General features: G+C 42.9%; 4 protein-coding genes across 6 annotated transcripts in view; 2 read left to right on the forward strand and 2 right to left on the reverse strand.

Moving 5' to 3' along the window:
* Window positions 1-702: 702 nt before the first annotated feature.
* Window positions 703-9,008, reverse strand: LOC116388265 (sorting nexin-18-like). The gene is made up of 4 exons (XM_031855944.1): window positions 7,757-9,008; window positions 6,932-7,225; window positions 5,930-6,312; window positions 703-2,691 (listed from the first exon to the last, which is right to left on the reverse strand). Exons 1-4 carry the CDS (start codon window positions 8,524-8,526, stop codon window positions 2,465-2,467), a joined length of 1,674 nt encoding a protein of 557 aa, XP_031711804.1. The 5' UTR covers window positions 8,527-9,008; the 3' UTR covers window positions 703-2,464.
* Window positions 9,009-10,198: 1,190 nt separating this feature from the next.
* On the forward strand, window positions 10,199-16,932 carry kiaa1958 (KIAA1958 ortholog). 3 transcript variants are annotated; one of them, XM_031855391.1, is made up of 6 exons: window positions 10,199-10,565; window positions 11,412-11,691; window positions 11,891-12,386; window positions 12,984-13,157; window positions 13,454-13,645; window positions 13,771-16,932. In XM_031855391.1, exons 2-6 carry the CDS (start codon window positions 11,422-11,424, stop codon window positions 14,076-14,078), a joined length of 1,440 nt encoding a protein of 479 aa, XP_031711251.1. In that variant the 5' UTR covers window positions 10,199-10,565; window positions 11,412-11,421; the 3' UTR covers window positions 14,079-16,932. The 3 variants fall into 3 exon arrangements, with proteins under 3 accessions (XP_031711251.1, XP_031711249.1, XP_031711250.1); XM_031855389.1 differs by having other exon boundaries at window positions 10,199-10,370; XM_031855390.1 differs by lacking the exon at window positions 10,199-10,565 and having other exon boundaries at window positions 11,035-11,691.
* On the reverse strand, window positions 15,283-17,467 carry inip (ints3 and nabp interacting protein). The gene is made up of 4 exons (XM_031855392.1): window positions 17,064-17,467; window positions 16,624-16,705; window positions 16,393-16,480; window positions 15,283-15,812 (listed from the first exon to the last, which is right to left on the reverse strand). Exons 1-4 carry the CDS (start codon window positions 17,086-17,088, stop codon window positions 15,714-15,716), a joined length of 294 nt encoding a protein of 97 aa, XP_031711252.1. The 5' UTR covers window positions 17,089-17,467; the 3' UTR covers window positions 15,283-15,713.
* Window positions 17,468-17,888: 421 nt separating this feature from the next.
* snx30 (sorting nexin family member 30) overlaps window positions 17,889-20,029 on the forward strand; it is a 13,507-nt gene continuing 11,366 nt past the window's right edge. Inside the window, exon 1 of the mRNA XM_031855799.1 lies at window positions 17,889-18,175. Within this exon, the coding sequence (XP_031711659.1) occupies window positions 18,053-18,175 (123 nt within the window). The 5' untranslated portion in view covers window positions 17,889-18,052. The remainder of the gene's footprint in view (window positions 18,176-20,029) is intronic.

The raw sequence follows: 20,029 nt of genomic DNA on the forward strand, positions 1-20,029 counted from the left end.
TGTGTGTTAATCTCAAACGCATACATGCAATCAACAGTCTATGGAGAACAACACTTGAGTCTTTGAGTTTCATGATTTTTGTTGTTTGTAAGTCAGTACTTGACACGTTTCCAGATGTATATTGACGCATATATGCACCACCACACAATTTGTGTTTCTAAATGTTTCAAATGACCCCAACAGGTACTCAAGTCGTAATACTTTTAAAGCTTAATGGATTAGGTGCAGCATTTAGAGAGTGGGAGAGCTTTTGCTTTGTGTATGTAGTCGTTTGAATGTCTTTATGAATTGAAAGTATTGGCTCAGAATAACCAAGATTTTGAAATCATTAGTGAAATCAGTAAATAAGAAAATGAAAACAGGGAGAGAAAGAGGCAGGTCTAAATAATGAAGAGCCTTGCAACTGCAGTAACCTGACCTGCAGTCTGTGAACTCTGGTGTCACATATCAGCGGCTTGACTGCTGCTGTCTCCACAGGGGAAAAATAGTGATAACAAGCTTCTCTTTGCTCTAAAAACACACAGAATGAAGATTTGTTTCATACTAGACAAACTAACTAATCTAAAATGATGGAGCAGGTGTCTTGTTTAGGAAAAAAAGGTGATATATATATATATATATATAAATATCCTGAAGTAAACATTCATATTCATGAAAACACTACTTGAAAGACACAGAAAGGGTCTAGTGAGACTACAAATATATGATTGACATAAATTTGACTTTCATTTATTTACTGAAATACTGTTACATTAACAGTGTTAAGGAACAATTTCATTGTAGTGAATTACGTGCTTGTGAAGAACACTGTTAACAACCTACCTGGTGGTGTATCCTATTATAAACCATGTGAAGTAAAAAATCCAAGGGGAGGAACGTGAACTACAACCTTTACAATAAATACTCTATGTGAGCATATAATTGACAGCCCTACATACAGTAAAACATTGTAATGCATTCATTTGGTTATCTCAGTGATCTACTGCATGGTCAATTTATATTGATTATCTTCACCAGATCCTAAGCTTCCCTCTCGGTGTCTAAATAGTGTTCTGTGATCGATTCGGGACCTACAACAAACAGTACTGTGTGCTTATTTTGGTAACTAGGTTTGACAAGAATGATTTAGAGTCGCAGGTTAGCATTCTTAGAAGAGTAACTGTTATTAAAGTTACTATGTAGAATATGAAAATGTCCTACTTTGGCGTGCTCAAGTGGTAGTACCACAAAACACAAAATGGGGAAAGGGAACACATGGACTTGCAATAAGATTGTCTTAAAACTTCTTTTTTTTAACAATAAAAAAGACAATACCCTTTGAAATAATTTGAAATATGCTAGAATCACAGAAAAAGCCTACACGTGGTGGCTTTAAACTGGAAGATCTGGATTCAAAGATGTATTGCCAGGAAGCATCCTTCATGTTGAAGTTTCTGTACCCTGAGCCTGACCTCTGAGCTCCCCTGATTGAGGGAGAGCAGAAAGACAGAAGTGGACTTGGGGGTTTTAATAACTAAACTACTGCAGGAACCCAAAGAAACAGAACTGTGGAGCTACTTCCCAAAACAAGAAGATAGTCTGTCAAATACATTTTAAATCGGTCGAAGATCAGTTATGGTTTTAAGTCCGGCAAGACATGAACTAACAACACAAATATTCAAATTATAATATAGCAAAGAAGTGACAGCTTCCGAGTTGTGACGGATGTTAGACATCAGAAGTAGGCCAAATTTCAAGCTGCAATGAAATCCAACTACTAAACTCATTCATCATTGGAGATTACACCCACGTGTCCTCTTTCCATATCCACAAACAAATACTTACGTACTGTCATGGCCCATCAAAACAATACTGAACAGGTCATTCAAGTAAAAACAGACGCATATAGAGAAAACGGAAAAAGTTAAATTCACGAAAGTCCCGTCTTTCAATCATTAAAACATCCCGTTGAAGTGATTCGGGGAGTTTCGTGCCTGTGTTTCTGTTGGTTTACTATGTGTTCCAGAACAGAAGGTTTCCATGAAGTGGTGAGGCAGAATATAGAGGCGTGGACAGATCACGTGACCCTGAAACCGGGAATTGAGAGGCAGCCCCGTCACATTGAGAGCAGCTGTTTTTAATATCTCTCGCGGCCCCGCTGAGTTGCAAGATGTGCCTGGAGCATCAGCAAAAATCCCTGTTACTGGTACATTCACCAAGGCCGTCAAGATTAATCCAAGAAGTTGTCTTTCCACAATCCAGTGGCCTATGTTTGTTAAAAAAGAGTGGTATATTTCTTCTAATGCTTGTACCAGGCCCAGGATTCACCACATCAGAAATGCATCTTTCTTAAAAGGGCCGTAAGATGTTCTCCATTAATGTAGGAGGAAAAGCACATCAATCATCCCTGTCTGGTCTTCTCTTCAAGCTTAGTCCCCCCCCCCCTCTTTGAAGTCCAACTCCTCTGTTCCCTCCCCATCTCTCCCTACTGGTCATCGTCATATTTTTGAAGCGCGTCCTCCAGCTTGGCAGTGATCTTCTGGAAGAAGACAATCTGCTCACGGAGGTGGTGCTGCATCTGGGAGCGGAAGTCCCGTACACGCGTGCGGTGGAAGTGCTGGATCTCTGCAAGCGTGGCGCAGGAGATGATGTTGCAGCGGTCGTGGAGCTCACCCTCCTGCTTTGGACAGTCTTTGACCTTGGTCAGCGCACCTGGGAGAGAAAAAAAAAAAAAAAGGTGGTGGAGGGAAAGGAGAGGGAGACGACTGAGAAGGTATGGCAGGTGTACAAAGCATAGAGCCAAACTAAAAGCTGGAGCTAAAAGTAAATCCATGCAATTAATTAAGATAATCTGTTTGACAGCAGAGATCATACAGCAAAGAAGTTGGAAAGCCTTTTGTTTTACTTTATGGAGGTCATAAAGGGATAACACTCTATTCACAAGTGTTGTACTCAATACTGATCTGTATCTTAGAATATGTTCAGTAAATGGAGGGAACATGTTTCACTTTTTAACCCTCTATTACATTGAGTGAGAGAAGCTAATGGGATGGCAGCTAGCCAGGATGTAACATCAGGACAAAGCTAGCACATCTATTTAAAAAAAAGACTGTAAGGAAGAAAGGCAGGCACATTCCTCACACAACATTTTCTTCATACTACAGGAAGAAGCTGGTTATTGCACACTTTTTCCAGGATCCTTGAAGTTACCCAACGCCCAGTCGTGACTCAGAATGTATAGTTTAGTGTGAAAAGGGGAAGCAGCCGAGTTTGGATCCATGACAGAAAAGGATGAAGAGGAACTCAAGAGTAAGGCTCTCACACGGCAGCATGTGGAGGAAATTATGAGCTAGATTGTAGGCCGGCACGGCTCTCATTCCTGACCTCGTTGCCTTCTCTTTCCAGATCTCTCTCTGTCTCGTACGCCAAAAATCACACACCATACCTGCTCAAGTGCGCTAACGAAACTGAAATTAACTTGGACTTTGCTCTCATCGCTACTAAGGCGATTACGGAGCTGTAATCTGAACTCTTGTGCTGTTGGCTGGTGGGAAACTTGTTCAGCTCTGTAACTAAACTATCTGCCCCCCCCTCCAACCTCTCGCACAGACACACTCACATACACACACACACCCCCTCTTCTTCTTCTTCTTCTGCCTCCTCCTCGTTAACTCGCTGTATTCACTGGGATGAAGGAGGAAAATAGGGAGAAGAAAAGAGGAGGAGGGGAAACTAATCCTGAGACTGCTCCATTTTGCATTCCTGCAGTCCCAGGGCAACACAGGACAAGAGGCCCAAAAATCTCTGCGCTCATTTAAATCAGATGTATCCTTTTGGACCTCACAGACAGAACCGGCGACGTCGGACGATACTGTATGGGCGCATTTAGGTCGACAAAGCCGTCCGCCTTAAGAGCCCGGCAGCTGTTTTTGTGCTTTTGTTCTGCGGTTGTTGCTGCAGAAATGTTCAGCGCTGTATGACATAGATAGATATTAGTGGAATGAAGAAAATTAAAGTTTATGTGAAATGTGAAACCTACAGTCAGGTTTTCTTTGTGTTTGTTTTTTTTGTAAAAAAGAATGAAGTCAAACGTTTTATTTGGTTGGAAAAAAAAAGGGAAAAAAGCTAAATCTTTGCGCTAGTGCAAACATTTTTCTCTCAATGAGGATCATTCACCAAATTGACTGTTGTGGAAACTTTGACCAAACCAGCCCTCTTTTGTTGAAGGTAGTTATTTCACAACTATGGCAGAAGTGCAGACTTTGCAATGTGTTCACGAGTGTCGCTGGGCAGACAAAACGTCAGCACTGGTGGATTACTCAGAGTGCATGAGAGGTAAAAGGACAGGCCAGACTCTGAGTCAATGACTCCCTGTCTATAGCTCACAACCTTGCATTTAAAAATAAATAAATAAATAAAACAGAAAGAAATACTTCTGTTCCTCTTCTTACCATAAATTAGACTTGTTTTACTGCAGGCACTGCTAGTTACGGTTTCCAGAAGTGAAAAGCACGGTGGTACCCAAGAAGGATGACAGTGCGGTTCTACGAAGGCATGAATGATGATGTCATATCCTGTGACATTACCACGAGTTCCCCTTCATATGTCTTTGGTTAAAGCTTGGGTAGGTAATGTTGGAGAAACAAGTATGAGCATGCTAGATTTAAAAAAAAATGATTCAACCCAGTGTTGCCTGCTCTTAGCACTAGCTCGGAAAGTCACTAAATGGAGTGAGAAAGTCGCCAAGTCAGCAGATCATGCTCCACAGAGACACAAAATAATATTTATTTCACATATTACTAAAGCCAAGAAGTCAATTTAAACTTGAGTTTAGTACGCAAAAGTCATAATAGGAAGGGCGTCTTGCAGTGCAGTGGAAGTGAGGGAAGCGTTCAACGTTGTTGGAAGTTAGACGCTCTTTGTGGGACATGAAACAATGTGTTTCTTGTCAATCACAAAGTGGGTGAACTGCTGTCAGTCACAGGGACTTTTGGGATTCAGACTGTGTTTCCATAGTTGGAGCTGTGATTGTGTCAGGAGAACAGAGCTCTGCGGACTATAGAAACAGTGCCTCTACGTTTGGCAGACGTCAGGACTTTGCGTGCCAGTAGCAGCTCCCTCCTCCCAACCTGCGGGGAACTAACAAGCTAACTCCTCTGCGAGTCCTTTGTACACGTGTGTGTGTGAGTGTGTGTGCGTGTGTGTGTGTGTGTTGTTATGTGTTTTCCTGCGAGCGAGTACAGGCTCTCACAGTACCAGAGTGTTACAATGGACCGGCTACGGGTTTCAGTTTTCAACCCAGATAGACGATTCAGTAAATGAAAACAGATGTTGAAACAGTCAGAATCCAGGTCTCTTGTGTGTTATCTGCCTTTGTATTGACATGATTAATACATGGGCAGGCTGCAGGCTGGATTGCTTTTGGAAAACCTTATAAATTATTTTGCCATCCAAGTAAAAGTAAACAAATCTCTGAGTATTTTGTTTCAGACGAGATTATACAGCCGGTTGCATGGAAGCTGAGAGCGAGAGGCCTCGTGCTGTAATGAATCCTCCCTGGATTGAAACTCTCCGCCCTGCAGAGGCATCCATGAGCGAGAGTCCTGACCACTCAGTCCCCACCAGCTCCATTTCAAGCTAAGACCTGACCTCTGACCTCCCTGTAAAGAGAAGTGAGCTAAGCCATGCATCTGTTTAATTTATTGCAAGTATGTTAGGAGGCATTTTTTGTCAGTAACCCCTTTCACATACTTCTGCACAATTTCCTTTTTTCCCCCCCAGACATGTTTGGCATTTACATTCCACTTAAAAAGACCGAGTGGCAACGTAGGTGTGTTAAAGTGCTCAGACTCTACGATAGAAAAAGGAAAGGCCCACACTTTCAATTTAAATGACTTGTATGCAAATGAGCTCATTGTGTTCACATGAACACACACAAACACGTTCTCACCCTTCTGCACGTGGATGATGTCGGGGAAATTGGCCAGGTGTCCCCTGTAGAGGTCCAGCAGGTCGGAAATGGGAGCCAGGTCGTGGCGTGGCTGCTCAGCGAAATACTCTCCCATCGCCTCATAGGCCTCGCCAGTGTAGGCGATGGCTCCGTTCAGGCCCGCCGAGTAGGCCTGCTGGTCCAGCTCGAACGCCTGCCCGAGGAGTGCGAAGGACTGTCCGACTTTCTGGTACTCCTTCTTGAACCCGGTCATCTGCTTGCGAGCGAACTCGTTGATAGTGGTGTTCACGACCACGATGTTCTCGTCCATCCTCTTGGTGAAGGTCTTGAAGCCCTCGATTTTGCTCTCGACTTCCTGGAGGTCCAGCGGGACAGCAGGCGTGCTGAAGACAAGCGGGACAAGTCACGGCCATTTTTAGACCTTGTAGTTTCATTCTGCTTTTATTGAAGCATTACATCATCTTTATTTATTATTCATATGTTCTACTTATCTTATCTTCACTATCAGGCACCCCCTGAAGATAAAAGCTTATCGTTACAGCCGAGTTAACACAAGGAGAACTGATAACAGCACCTATCCCAGCACCTAAAAATGGATTCCTATCTCATTGACACACTATGAACAAACATATTATGTTATAAATTTCCCCAACAGTTCCTGTTATCTCCAGGGACTGGGCTGTAACTTGATACATTCAGTGGAGCGGTAGTTTATCAAGTAAAGAAGGTCAGGATCTGTGTTGTAGCAGCATTGCATTGTGGTCTATTTCCTGCTCTTATTGGTGTAGATATTGGGTCTCTACGCCCCTTCAACAATGGATTTCGTATGATTGTGGAATGCTGTTGGAAAATGGTTAATGAAGCCCCTTGTTCTCGGACTGCAAAGGCCTGCCATCAGTTTATTTAAACGTCAAACAAATCACAGGCTTTCCTGTCGAGTGCTCGATGCTTTTTATGAGCTTGTAATGAAAACAAAGAGCAGCTCGTAACCCGGCCTCCTACCTGATCGTCAGGAAGAAATTGGACCCAACCAGCTGGTCCCTCTCTGCCTTCCTCTTGCCTTGTTTCCAGGCCTTCTCATCCGCCCCGCACGTCAGGAAATGCTGGAAAACGTCGCAGCGCGCCAGCACCGGGTGGCTGGTCATGTGGTTCATCCACCAGATCAGTCCCTTCCTCCGCTTGGAGATGAAGTCCTCCTCGAAGCGGCCTGTGGCCTGCTTCTCTGGCAGGTGGGGGACTGAGATGACCGGGAAACGCTCCACAAGCCGAGCGTACAGCCAGTCAAAGTGCTTGTACCTGCGGGGAGGATGGAAGACGACAGACAGGTGGGAGGATGTATGCATGGGGATATTTCGAGTGGATGAGAAGGGAGGGAGAAGGTTTGGTCAATAGGGAGCGAGAGCGATACGGAAGTGAGGTCGACGGCAGGAAAATGTAGTCAGAAGGAGTGAAAAAGAAGGAAGGATGCCAGAAGAGCAACTGTAAGGACTTTTTTTTGCCAACCGGCAGGAGTCAGTACCATGTGGAAACTGAAATGTAAGAGTGTTGGCTCGTAATGACAGACCTACTGACAGGGAAACAATGTAAAAGGTGCAGAGGGAATCTCAGAAAGGAAAGAGGAGATTCCTGAGGACTCCAGAGGGCAAAAGGCCACAGTCTACGCTGTTTTTGCAATTTTGTGGCAAGAACTGTGGCCACAGGAAAAGCCACAAAGAAACATTTATTTTTAAGTGTATGGGGGGCTGGGGGATCCGGTGGAAGAAATAAGTTTGGAAACCCCCAGAGAGGGAAGAGGAGGAGCGAGAGAAGCAGGAAGCCAGCCTGTACCTGCGGTTGACCTGTATGTTGGTGTGCGTCGGGGTCAGGCCGTAGGACATGTAGCTCTTCATGCCTTTGAACTTGGTCTGCTTGGTGGGGTCGTCGATGGTGCACGTGAACGGATACTGGTCCTCCTGCCACTCCGGTCCGTGCTTCCCCATCACCACGCAGATCCTATCCCCATCCTTCACGAAAGCAGAGGCCTCCCCGAGCAGGAAGGCCTCCCCGCCGGACTTGACAAAGGTGGAGAACCTGTTGAGGTTCCTCCCCACTGTTGCCGAGCTCTTGGCCTGCTGATGCTGCTGCTGGGTGCTCTCGCGCCGCCCGGGCAAGGAGGTGGTCACCGGGTACAAGGGGGGCGATCTGCCGAGACCCTGAGATGCGTCGGCCGCCGGAGAGCTGTCGTCCCAGTCGTCGTCCCAGTCGTCATCGCTGCCCTGGCTGGTGTGGAAGCTGCCTCCACCGCTACCGCCGCTGCCAGCCCCGAGTCCTCTCTGAGACTGGGTGTCCGAGGGCGCGCAGGAGGTGTGGGTGGGCGTCAGGGCTTTGATTTTGGGTGAGGACAGGCCGTTGTTGTTGGCGTTGGAGGTGATGTGGTCCCTGAGGATCTCCACATAGGAGGCAGGGAAGAGGCCAGTCTCCCCCCTGTTGTTCTCCCCCTCCAGCCAGCCATCCAGCTCCTCCTCGCTGAACAGAGTCACCAGCTCATTCTCTGTTATGGAGATCTCCCCTGGGTTTTCAGAGTGGAAGTCGTACAACACTTTGGCCTTTAACGCCATAATTGTAGTACAATTATTATTTGTGTTTTTGTTGTATCAAGAAGTTTTCTTCTTTTTTTTTTTCTCCCCCCCGGGATTAGGTCTTTTAAAAATCCCAGATATTTACAGATTTAGATCACGCAGCGGCAGCAACAATTGGGACTATTTTTTTTCCCACTTTTGTCAAAATCAAACAGGCTTGTATCAGAGAGCCGTGCATAAAACAACAAGCAGAGAAACACACGGGCTCGTACCCGACACCCACCTCCTCTCTCCGCTCCTCTCAAATATCATTTGTTTCCATGCAGAACTTAATCCAAGGCGGAAAACACAGAGGAAACCTGTCTTTATAGGATATTTTTCTCTCCGAAAAGGAAGTTGCCGTTGAGAGTTTAAGGTCGAAGTTGCGACGGCTGTGTGGCTGCTTTTCTTCCTCCAGATAAGAGCCGGGGAAAACTCCTTTTTTTCCCCCCTTCTTCTCCCTGAGATGCTGGTCGGTTAAAGGCAACAGACTGGCTGACTAACGGAGGGTGGAGCCAGGAGCAAGTTCAGTCAAGTCACTGAATTCATACATGGAATCAAAACCCACGCAACCTCATTTTAAAAGCTCCGTAATATGAATGTAGCCATATCCCAATTATAGGCTTTTATTCAATATTTGAATATTAGCGTATTAAACAATCCTCTCACGAGTTCACAAAAACTTACATAACTTATATATATGTAATATATATATATTATATATATATATATATATAATATATATATATATATTACATATATACAACGCAACACAGAATGGGCTAAATTACCCAGGCGCACATATTACGTCGTTTATTATCTTGCTATTAAACTGCAGAATGTGACTTGAATAAAGAAAACACACTTTTAGTTGACTGCAATTAGGTTCCAATCAATGAGTGCAAATTGGACAATGTTAGTATTTACATTATTTTCCTTCTGTATCACATCTCCCCAGTAAAGGGAAAATCCTCAGGTTCGTTATTTGCTTTTTTGTGTCAATTACGTTTTTTTCTCTGTCCACATTTCAATTAACTAATTACTCATTCTGAAAAGAACATCTGCTCCTCCCCCTTATCGAAAAACACAGAATCTATGAAAAGGTCTCCCTTCACAGATTCAGTTTCGAACAGCAGCAACAGCATCAAACTCGTTCTGCACAGTGAAGACAAACCATCAAATTAATTTACAATACACAAAACGAATTCTGGAGGGAATGTGATCCTAATGCAACTAAGAATTAACAAAAAATCATAGGCCTTGACGCGTGCAACTACTGTATATTTTTGCCACATATGATGCTTTTTATTTATTTATTACTATTGCATTTTATTACTCTTTTGCTCCAAAATATGCGCAGGATATATGCCAAACTGTATAATATAATATAATATAATATAATATAATACAATACAAAACAATATAATATCATATAATATAATATAATATAACATAGTATAATATAATACAATACAATATAATACAATATAATATCATATAATATCATATAATATAATAATTCAGTAATGTGAGTTGACCCACCAGGCCACTAGAGTTCAGTGTAATCAGACAGTGAGAGGAGACAGCAGTTCCTCCTCCTGAGCATCAGGTGGCAGTAAAGCGACTTTCCCTTTGGATTCTTGTAATACAGTCTTTGCTTCCAGACAAAGAATGTAATAATTAAACAAACGCTGCACATCTGATATTCATGATAATTCATCAAAACATCATTTGTGTCATTACATAATTGATAGTCGCCTCGTTGAAGCGGCCCGACAGGAGCGGAATACATGAGGACGCTGTGATTAGCCGGAGTGTTTTAATTTATAGTATTTAAAAAAAAGGTAAATATAAGACATATTAATGATCTGTCGCTTTGTTCTTGTGCCTGATAATTGTGGTTTGCCTGCAGACACACGTGATAGACATAAAGGCAGTCTGGTGATCCACAAGATGTCCGTCTGTCCCCGATGTTGGTCTGGTTGTAGTTTCAGCTCAATGTAAAAGTTGCATCTTCAAGTCACTCATCCAGCTGTTTTGTGAGTGCGAACTGAAGCCCATAGAGAGGTTGGCTCTCTTGTATTTTAATTCTTTGGCACCATTCTTTTTTTACTTTGTCAATTAAATGTTGCTGTTTTATTATAAAGTTGCAATGATTCACGATTGATCGATGAGGCAATATTGACAGAAAATATACCGACCAAAATCAACTCTTTTTCATAATCGAATAATCGGTTTAGTTGTTATGCCAAATGCCAAGCATTTGCTGGTTCAGCCTCCCAAATATAGGAATATGATGCTTTTCCTTATCATATGATACGATAGTTACCTCAATCTCTTTCAGAATCAGAATCAGAACCGAACCGTTACACATACAAGGAATTCGACCTGGTGAATGGTGCATAACAATAAACCATGAACACAGTGCAATAATGGAGACGTGATTTAAAAATAGAAAGATGTTAAAATGTACAATAAAATATGGTAAGCAAACAGATAACAGTACGTTAAAACAAGTATATTATAAAAGTGGAGAGTGTATTTTGATATAGAAAGGATGTGCAAGGAAGTGTATTTTGATCTGTTGGTTGGACATGAAATCATAAAACAATTATGGAAAGTTTCTTAAGGATCAGCTGGATTGTGAGAGGCTGCACACTCCTTTACATTTTAGTGGTGCTGGAAATTAAAGATGGTGAACAAACTGAAGTGCTTCTGGTATAATAGAAAAAGTGAGTCAGTTGAATCACAAATCTTAATTCCTTCATTCTATAAATAAGCTTTCGTTGGCATCAAAATGGTAAACCTTGATTAAGTGATTTCACTTTTGTGAGCCTTAACAACTGCTGCACACCAGACACACTTTCCTCTCTTCTCTTCTCCAGGTTTTATATCATGTCCGACCCGGTTCAGACCACCTCAGACAGTCTGTGTAAACTGGTCCGCTGGGCTCACAGCCACGGGACCATCTGCAACCTCATCCCCAGCCTGACAACGGAACCCGGTCTCCATGGTGGCAGTGTCCCTGTCGCCGTGTGGGGTTGTGCCGCTGGACACTCGTACCACTGGCCCCTCGGGGGCCACAGCAGCGAGAGGCTATGTTCAGGCTCAACAAATACCGGCCAAGGCCAGGAAAGGTTTGTCGGAGGGCGCCGGTCCAATAAGGTAACGTAGAGATTTTAGGTCAATATATTAAAATGTAGTGTCAATGGTGCAATACAAATGTTCAACTGTATAGATTGCTGTATAGAAATCCACAATTCATACAATGTTAACAACAGGGATGAAGCTCATAGCCACAAATGTCACAAATTCAGCCTTTACCTTTTAATTTCTCATCTATTCTCTCTTTATTACATTCCAGGTGACAGCGAGGGCGTCGTGTGACCTCTGCTATAGCGAAGCAGCATCAGACGGGGAGGAGTTCAGCAGCCGGCTGTTTGACATTGCTGGGTGTGATTCGTCGGCCACAGACGAAGACAGCGCCTACGAGCCCCGCCCGTCCAGGAAAAGAGGCGGGGCACCAGGAAGAGCAGCAACCAGGAAGAAGGTCAAGCAAGAAGCCACCTCGGCCGAGGATCATGACACTGCTGCTAACACAGCTGGCACGGGGCTAGCTGTGACGGACTATGTGCAACGGGCTTGTCGGGCACCAAACACACACTCTCAAATGACACACACACTGTTGCCCAAAAAGCCCCTCCCACCCTGCTCTCAACCACTGCATGGACAGGATCTGAAGTGTGAGAGATTAGAAGACCCAGAGATGGAGCTGCTGGGAGGAGGCAGCTGCACGACAGGGACCACGGAGCAGGCCGAGAGACGCAGCTCCGCCACAGAGACCACAGAGAAGACTGCGGGTACAGCTTTGTTGTGAGCAATAAATTCCATGATTACCTTTCAGCATATTTTTATTCAAGTGGTCTAAAGAAAAACTAGACTCCTGCATCTCCTCTTGGCTCAGAAAATCTAGCCTGTGTCGGGAGACTTTGGCCAATCACAGGTCATTTCAGAGAGAGGGTGTTCCTATTGGCTGTTCTGCAAAAAATAGAGGCGAGGAAACGTCCCTTTCAGGGAAAGCGTGATTCAACGGCCTTATATTGTGCAGGAAATAGGTATTCCAGCATTAGTAACAACTTCCTACACTGCAAAGCAACCCAAAACAGGAAAAGAGAGAAATATCAGTGGTGTTTTTGGGATGGAGAGAAAATGAAATACAATATGCTGAAAGGTATTTATGACATTTTTTGCACAATTACGCAAAAATAAACTGCGTACTCCAGCTTTAATCGGAATTAAGACACAAGAATATATTATTATTGTTAAAACACTGTATTGTTTTATGATACAAAACAATTTATAAAAGAGTTTCTTACCAAATGTTTCTGTGTGCTTGTATCCAACTGTCTGACTTCCTGTTTCTGACTGTTGGCGTTTCTTTTAATGTAAATCTGCAGGAGAGCAGGGTCAGCTGGAGGAGCTGCACGTGTTACTTTGTGCAGAGCGCAGCCGTAACCAGCGGATGACGGAGATCATCTCCGGTCTGAAGCAGGACAAAGAGCTGCTGCAGCATGAACTCGCTAAGAAAGCAGAACTCATCTGTGACTTCCTGCAAGACAAACTGCGGCCAGGTAAGAGTTCGGTACGAAAACACACCTGCTGATGAATTCAATGGCAGTTCAACAGTGTGTTGGCACTTTTAAAGGAGATAACATTTATTTGTGTAGTATCTGTCGTGCAAAATTGCAATTAAACGTTCCTCCCATAGTAGTGAACAAAATAAAACTTTAAAATAATAAAAAAAATACTTTACTATTCATTTTAACTATAATTCTGTAGCTAAAATGTTTATTTCGCCGGACTGTATGACTTTTTATTTCTATCTTAGCCAAATTCAGAGTTGTCTTTTTTCTATTTGTGATACCAGAGAAGAGGTGGCCTTGTTGCTCCAATCCAATGGAACCGGGAAGTTCCCACATGCCCTCTTCTGACGATGTGGCAGGGGCCGATTCCCCGACACTGTTTGACTCATTTGAAGAAGTGGAGCTTTACCCTCTGGACCGCCACCGGACCCTGAAGAGCAAGAGGAGCCGGGATGGAGAAAACCCCCGCGTCAGGAGTAAGGACACGACACAGCAAGGAGGAACAGCCCCAGAGTAGAATGAAAAGTTGATACTAAACGTGGCATTCATTTTGCTTTTCACATGTACTGTGTCTATCTCTCACTTTCCCTCTCCTCTCCAGTGAAAAACGTGGTGGGCGTAATAGCGCGCTATATGGCGGCCCTCCAGGAGTTTCGCTGCAGTGTTTCCATGAAGGTGGCCTTCGACCGGGTTGGCGTGGACCGCAACACGATTTCCCGTACAGCGGCCATAGCTGAGCTCAGTCTTGCCGCCCCCGTGGTGTTCCATGCCATGGCACCGTGGGACGAGAAGGAGGAGACGCTGGCACATTATGCCCACCGCTGCCGACAGGCCATGGACGACAACATTAAGGCCAAGATCAAAACGATGAAGGCAAAAGGCGATCTACTGCCCATAGTGTCCAAGTGAGGAACCTTGAATCAGAAGACTACAATGCATACTTCTTGTAGGCCTACGTAGGAAAAGGAAGCTTTCATTTCACTGCACTATCTGAGTCTGTGGTCCTCCACTTTTTCCAGGATTTATATCGCAAGGTTGTTGTAATTTTCACTATTTTGTGTACTTCTAATCATTGTGTGGCTGCATTACATTCTGGCTACATTTCTGCTTCTGTGGGTACGGTTGAAAGAATGAGCTCTTGTTCTTAGATTCTCTGGGACAGTCACCTACAACTGCAGTCATTGCAGCTCAGAATGCTTTATTACCAAGTTTCAACATTTGAGAAAAATGAAAAAAAATAACTACAGACCATCTTGCGATGGGATCACACCAGCCGCAACACCAAATTGCACCAGGGGCGCAAAGTGTGGGGGTGGTAATGGCCCCTTCCCCACTTCCTACCCCCCTACTTCCGGGGCCCCTTGGTGATGGACCGCACCCATCATCAAACTTGGCGTTTACTTTGATCTCAGCTACACACCTCCGCTACAATCGGTGTCTCCAGGACCCCGTTTTGCCATGATGACACTCAGATAGACTCAGAAGGTGAAAACGATACCAGCTAGTAGAAACTGGTTTATTCTGTGGTCAGTCCAACCACTTTATATTAAAAAGGCTCGACTTCTGATGTTCGATCAATAAGGAGACTTTTAAGTATTCAAGGTTCAGTGACTTAATGTTTTTGATGCATGTTTCTTGTTTTGTGGTCTGCCTAACAGTTTTAGAATAAATCCACTAAAAACAGTGAGCATTATGAAGTTAAGCAAGTCTTCTTTTGTTTTAGTAACAATACAAAACAAACCTTTGTCCATGGGCACGGTGTGGCATAAAAAGAAATCCAATTTCAGGCACTCAAGTGAATGGTTGAAAATGTAACGCCTTTAATAAATATGGGTTAAAGACCCCAACATGTATCAACACATGGTGCCTTCCTCAGGTAACACCAAGTACCCATGGATGAAGGAATCTTTTCTTCTCTTTGAACATGGATCACTTTAAAACATGGACGTGAACACAAAGTTTAGAAGTGAGGGGAAAACAAAAAAAATCAGGATTACGTTTAAATCCTATAATGTGAACACAGCCATGCATATGCTTCTAACCCCTCTTTTTAAACTTGCAAAAATAAAAACTGAAATTCACTATATATATGTATATATATATACACACACAATTGAATGTAACAATTTTATTATCAAATATTGACACAAACCCATTTATGTAAAAACCCTGACCGAATGTGCATTTTATGGATCAGTGCGGTGAAAGGCAACAGAGCAGGATAGCATTTACAGTATTTCTGTGTTTTTTGTTTTTATCTGCTGCTCAATTTCACAGGATGTCTGGAACCTTCTTCCGACTTTTTTTTTTTTTCCCCGGAAGCTTTCCCGAATTCAGCAGCCAGCTTTGTTGGTCTGGAAAATGTAAAAATGACAGATTCACACTCCCCTGAGATCGTTTATGACACGTCAAAACAACCGTCCGTTAATCCAAAGACTTAAAAGAGGGAAAGTGGGAGACACGTGGGTCTGGTGCGCACGTGTGTTGTTTGAATGCTTTGTGTCACACCGGGTGGCAGCAGCAGGAGGACAACGGGTGAACAGGTCAAGACTCCGGCTCCAGGCGTGGAATGACGGGGAGTATGAGGTTCCCGAACGAGGAGTCCTGAGTGATGAAGAAGCCTGATGAGTGTGTGTGTGCATGCTGCAAGAGAAGACACAGTTAGGCAAAGGCTTGTGTTAACACTGACCAAATTCACAATTTAAAATGCTATTAACTAAACAATATTTCCGCAATAGAAGTGCTGGTAGCTTGATTATTTTGTTACCTTTGGACAGAGCTAGGCTAGATGTTTTCCCATTTCTAGTCGTTATGCTAAGCTAAGCTAACCACCCCGTAGTGTCTGTGTTTGGCTAAATGATTTCTGAGACTTTTACGCCACATTAAAGGATATCACAGTGTTTGAGGTTTGATGCACCAACAACCATGCAGTGACTATCAAGCCTCTTTATACTTCTGTGAGATGTTTCATGTTGCCTTGAACACCCCCCCTCTCTCTCGAATAATGATTTTCAGACCTCTATTCAATTCAAGTCAGAAACTGCAGAATTAACTCTCAAAATCAGTCTTAAAACACAGGAAGTCACCGACACTGAATGAAAACCTAACTGGATATTTACTCAACAACTATATGTACGACTATTATTCATATTTATTTATTGTGCTACTTGTTGCTGTATGTAAAACTTGTGTAAAATGACATGAATATGTTCGACTGTCGCACCTGCAGGGCAGCTTTCTGCTGGGCAGCGATGTGTTGCTGTTCTGCGTTGTCTCTGAACTCCTTCAGACTCGGTCTGGACATCGAGATGCTACAGGATGAGATGGAGAGGAGAACATTTTTAAATCAATTTGAATATTGATGTATATATGGATATGGATACACCATAACAATGTTTCTCCGAGGTTGTGACTGAGACTCCTGTTACCCTCCACGGCTGGATACTATCCCTACCTCGCTCCAGGAGCATTTAAAAGTCGCCTCCTCTCCTTCTCCAGCTCGGCCAGGATCGCCATCCGTGCCTTGTTTGGTAAAGCTAGATGGAGACAAAAGAAAGAGACAAAGACAGTAAGGGAAGAGACAGGGATGGAACAATATGCATCAGCTAACATTACTTTATGCATCTAAAGACAGGCAACATTTTGAGTAACACAAATAAATAAATATATTATATATATTTTAAACATATATACTTTTTTCAGCTTTTATGTTGAAGGGAAATTAATGTATATAAGCTGAAAGACAATTAAAGCTAGCTATATTTCCTCAAAGGGGAACGAGAGAGCAAAATGTTTCCGGGGGGCAGAATTCGTAGCTACGCCCCTGGATTTACAGCGCGATAAAGACAAAGACCTCAATATTAATACCGTTTGTCCCCTAAACAATCTATTTACCTGGTCCTGGAGGATTAGTAGCCATGTCTGTTCAGGTAGCGAGAGGCAGGTCGAAATAACGACGTACAGAAAGGATTATTAGCTAATGGATCACGTTTTATTTGTGTTTCCTTCCACCCAGCTAATGTTGCACTGGTGGATAACGGACAACGATAAAAGTCCCCCTTTGTGATATCACTTAAACTGGAGCTGGTTACACTACACAGTACTTGCTGTTGTAACAGTAACGTTAACTGAAAGTTAAAAATTTGGATAAAACTCTTGCTTATGTACGAATGATGAGACGCATTTTACTTCTTGAAACCAAGAACCGGTTTGTCAGATAGGGGGGTTAGATAGTAGTACAAAATTAAGAGGTGTCACTCTGTTCTACTTCCGGTGATCAAGAAAACGGCACAAAAGACTAGTAAATAAGCATGATAAAAGTATATATATATAGGCATATAACTAAAAATAACTTTAATTAATTAATACATCATATGAGGCCCCGCTTTATTTAGAGTCCAGTATATGCATATTGGAATTCAAGTATAAATCTTGCCTTTGGGAACAATAGTTTGATAAATAAAAAGATACAAATCTAAATTTAAGGTTATTATTATTTCATTCATACTGTGCTTTTTACATGATGTTTCCTGCACTTTATGTTGTGCTGTGGGATGTCACTCGGTTAAAAAATGGGCAGGGTTAGCGGTTTCAATAACAGTTTACTGATCTTCTCAATAGACGATCTTTAGAAAACCATTCGTTGCCCGTTTCCCACGTGATGCATGTGTTTACATCCGGGTTCGTGTAGTTTAACTTCCGGAGCTGCGCAATGGGAGTCAGCTGACAGTAGTAACCAACCAGCGGGTGTAACATATCAACTGAAGAGACACTGAACGGAGGAAAAAAAGACCATCCTCTCTCTATACTTTCCGTTTCTGCAGCGGAGAACCGGACAGCCCTTGTCCCCAGATACCCGGCCACGTCTTCCCGCCTTCCGCAGGATGAGTGTCGGTGCTCCGAGAGGCCTGGCCAGCTCGGGGCAGAAGCCCATCACGGAGATCCTCCACCCGCTATCCGCCGCCGAGGATCAGCTCTCCGGCACCGTCAGCGTCGGAGGGGACAAGGTAGGGTCCGCTGGGGTTGATCCGAGACCGGGTTGAGACCAACCAGATGATGGAGAGAGGAGGTTTAACATACACTAACATGTTTTCAGTGCTTGTGGCTAAATCTATTAAATAAGTAGTAGCAAAGTGATGGAAGTTAAACGGAGAAAACAGGATAAACATTAAACAACGCCTGTCTGGTTAATGTTTGTTCTTCATATTTGCTTTTTAAGCCTTGCTGTTAGAGTTGAGCCTTTAGCTAACTAGATAATGTTATATCTTGTCAAAGGACTTTTTATTACTGTACCGTGTAAACTGGATGTGTTTACACGTGTTGCATAAATGCTGACTCTTATTTACACGTATTTTGGTTAGAAAACAGATTTGTCTCTTTCATCTTTGTGTGCGCGTGTGTGTGTGCTGTGAAACAATGATTTTTTTGTTGTTGTTGTTGCAGTTATTATAGCCAATAAGAGATGCTGTGATACGTTCTTCCAACACGAGGTTACTTTTTTTTTCATTCATGAATATCCAGAGACAAAGAGAACCTCCTCACTAATTGAAAATGTGAAGCCTGTGAGAGTTTCTTTGTTTATGCCACAGACTGTATATCGCCCACGAGCAAGGAGGTAATTGTTCTGGTCTGTTAGTAACAGTCTTTCGACACACTTCAATGAAAGTGGATGGAAATTTAGATTATGGGAACTTGGGAACAGGATTTTCTTAACATTGCATTCTTACCATTTTCCTTTCAACCCTTTTTACTAATATCTAAAGAACTATTATTGACCTGTTAGACAACATCTTGCACATATATCTCATGATTGTCTGTCATTTTGTTTTTTTAACAGATCCAGATTTAACATTTATTACCATTTCTTATTATTAATAAATATATTTTGTGGACTCATATATTATATATTTATTCAGGCATTTTTAGCACCTTCCATAAAAAGTATAATGCATTTAAAATTGTGTAAAGCAAAAACCTAGCTGTGTCATTAGGTTTTTCTTTCTTCTTCTCTCTATACCTTTTTGTATACCTAAAATATAAAATTGCATGCTACGGATACAGTCTTCGCTTCTCATCTTATATCTTGAAGCAGAGGTCGGTGTCATTCAATAGGCCCCTTTTCACCGGAGATATTTTGACATATCGCAGCAGGAAACGCACAGGTGTAAATGGTAAAATTAATAATGGAGTTCCGTTTAGCTGCTTCGGTTTCAGGGTCCCGGGCATGCCGAATACAGCAGAGCCATCGTTAATGTTATTAGTAACACCTGTGGTCTTCCTACTCTGACAAGTCAAAACGTCTGCCTATGATGGTAGTAATGCGGATATGATGACCAACCACGTGCACGTTTTTCAGTTATTTCTGAGCTAAAACTGTCCAATATGTTTTGAAATAACCTTTAAGCCCTGAAATGCAACATTTCAGCTCTATCACAGTACATCAATGACAAGCAGAACTCTACATTATATCCATTCCCTTATCCCAATTATGATTATTATTACATTCATTCATACATCTCCCAACTCAGATGAGCCCCCCCCCCCCCCCCCCCCCCCCCCCCCCCCCCCCTCCCCAGTATATTCTGTCCTTACTGTCTGTCTGAGCGTGGCTGTGCTGCGCTGGCCTGGTTGTTCATTCACAGTGGTGTACTGGTGCAACGCAATGCAATTATCTGAACTGTGATTACCAATGCAGGTTAGTGCCACTGTGTAAAAAGTGCAAGTACAATGTCAGCAGCTTGTGTGTTTCTGTGTCTATACAGTAGCAGAGAGATGCAGAGTGTGTATGTAAGAGTGAGAGACAGAGGGGCAGCACTTTTTTTCACTGAGTGAATTGGAAAGTTGCACAAATCCTCTCCAGG

Source organism: Anarrhichthys ocellatus, unplaced genomic scaffold (assembly GCF_004355925.1).
Source record: "Anarrhichthys ocellatus isolate YVR2014 unplaced genomic scaffold, GSC_Weel_1.0 scaffold16, whole genome shotgun sequence".
Taxonomy (NCBI): Eukaryota; Metazoa; Chordata; class Actinopteri; order Perciformes; family Anarhichadidae; genus Anarrhichthys; species Anarrhichthys ocellatus.

Bases quoted from the DNA above. Each gene is read 5' to 3' on its own strand.
- LOC116388265 (XM_031855944.1), bottom strand. From the start codon at position 8,526: ATGGCGTTAAAGGCCAAAGTGTTGTACGACTTCCACTCTGAAAACCCA. The intron at 7,226-7,756 runs GTACAGGCTGGC...TCCTCCCCGCAG, and splicing joins AACATACAGGTCAACCGCAG to GTACAAGCACTTTGACTGGC. The intron at 2,692-5,929 runs GTGAGAACGTGT...TTTCTCTCCCAG, and splicing joins CATCATCCACGTGCAGAAGG to GTGCGCTGACCAAGGTCAAA.
- kiaa1958 (XM_031855391.1), top strand. From the start codon at position 11,422: ATGTCCGACCCGGTTCAGACCACCTCAGACAGTCTGTGTAAACTGGTC. The intron at 11,692-11,890 runs GTAACGTAGAGA...ATTACATTCCAG, and splicing joins GAGGGCGCCGGTCCAATAAG to GTGACAGCGAGGGCGTCGTG. The intron at 13,646-13,770 runs GTAAGGACACGA...TCTCCTCTCCAG, and splicing joins AGAAAACCCCCGCGTCAGGA to TGAAAAACGTGGTGGGCGTA.
- inip (XM_031855392.1), bottom strand. From the start codon at position 17,088: ATGGCTACTAATCCTCCAGGACCAG. The intron at 16,706-17,063 runs GTAAATAGATTG...GTCTCCATCTAG, and splicing joins TACTAATCCTCCAGGACCAG to CTTTACCAAACAAGGCACGG. The intron at 15,813-16,392 runs GTGCGACAGTCG...CTTCTCTTGCAG, and splicing joins AGCAGAAAGCTGCCCTGCAG to CATGCACACACACACTCATC.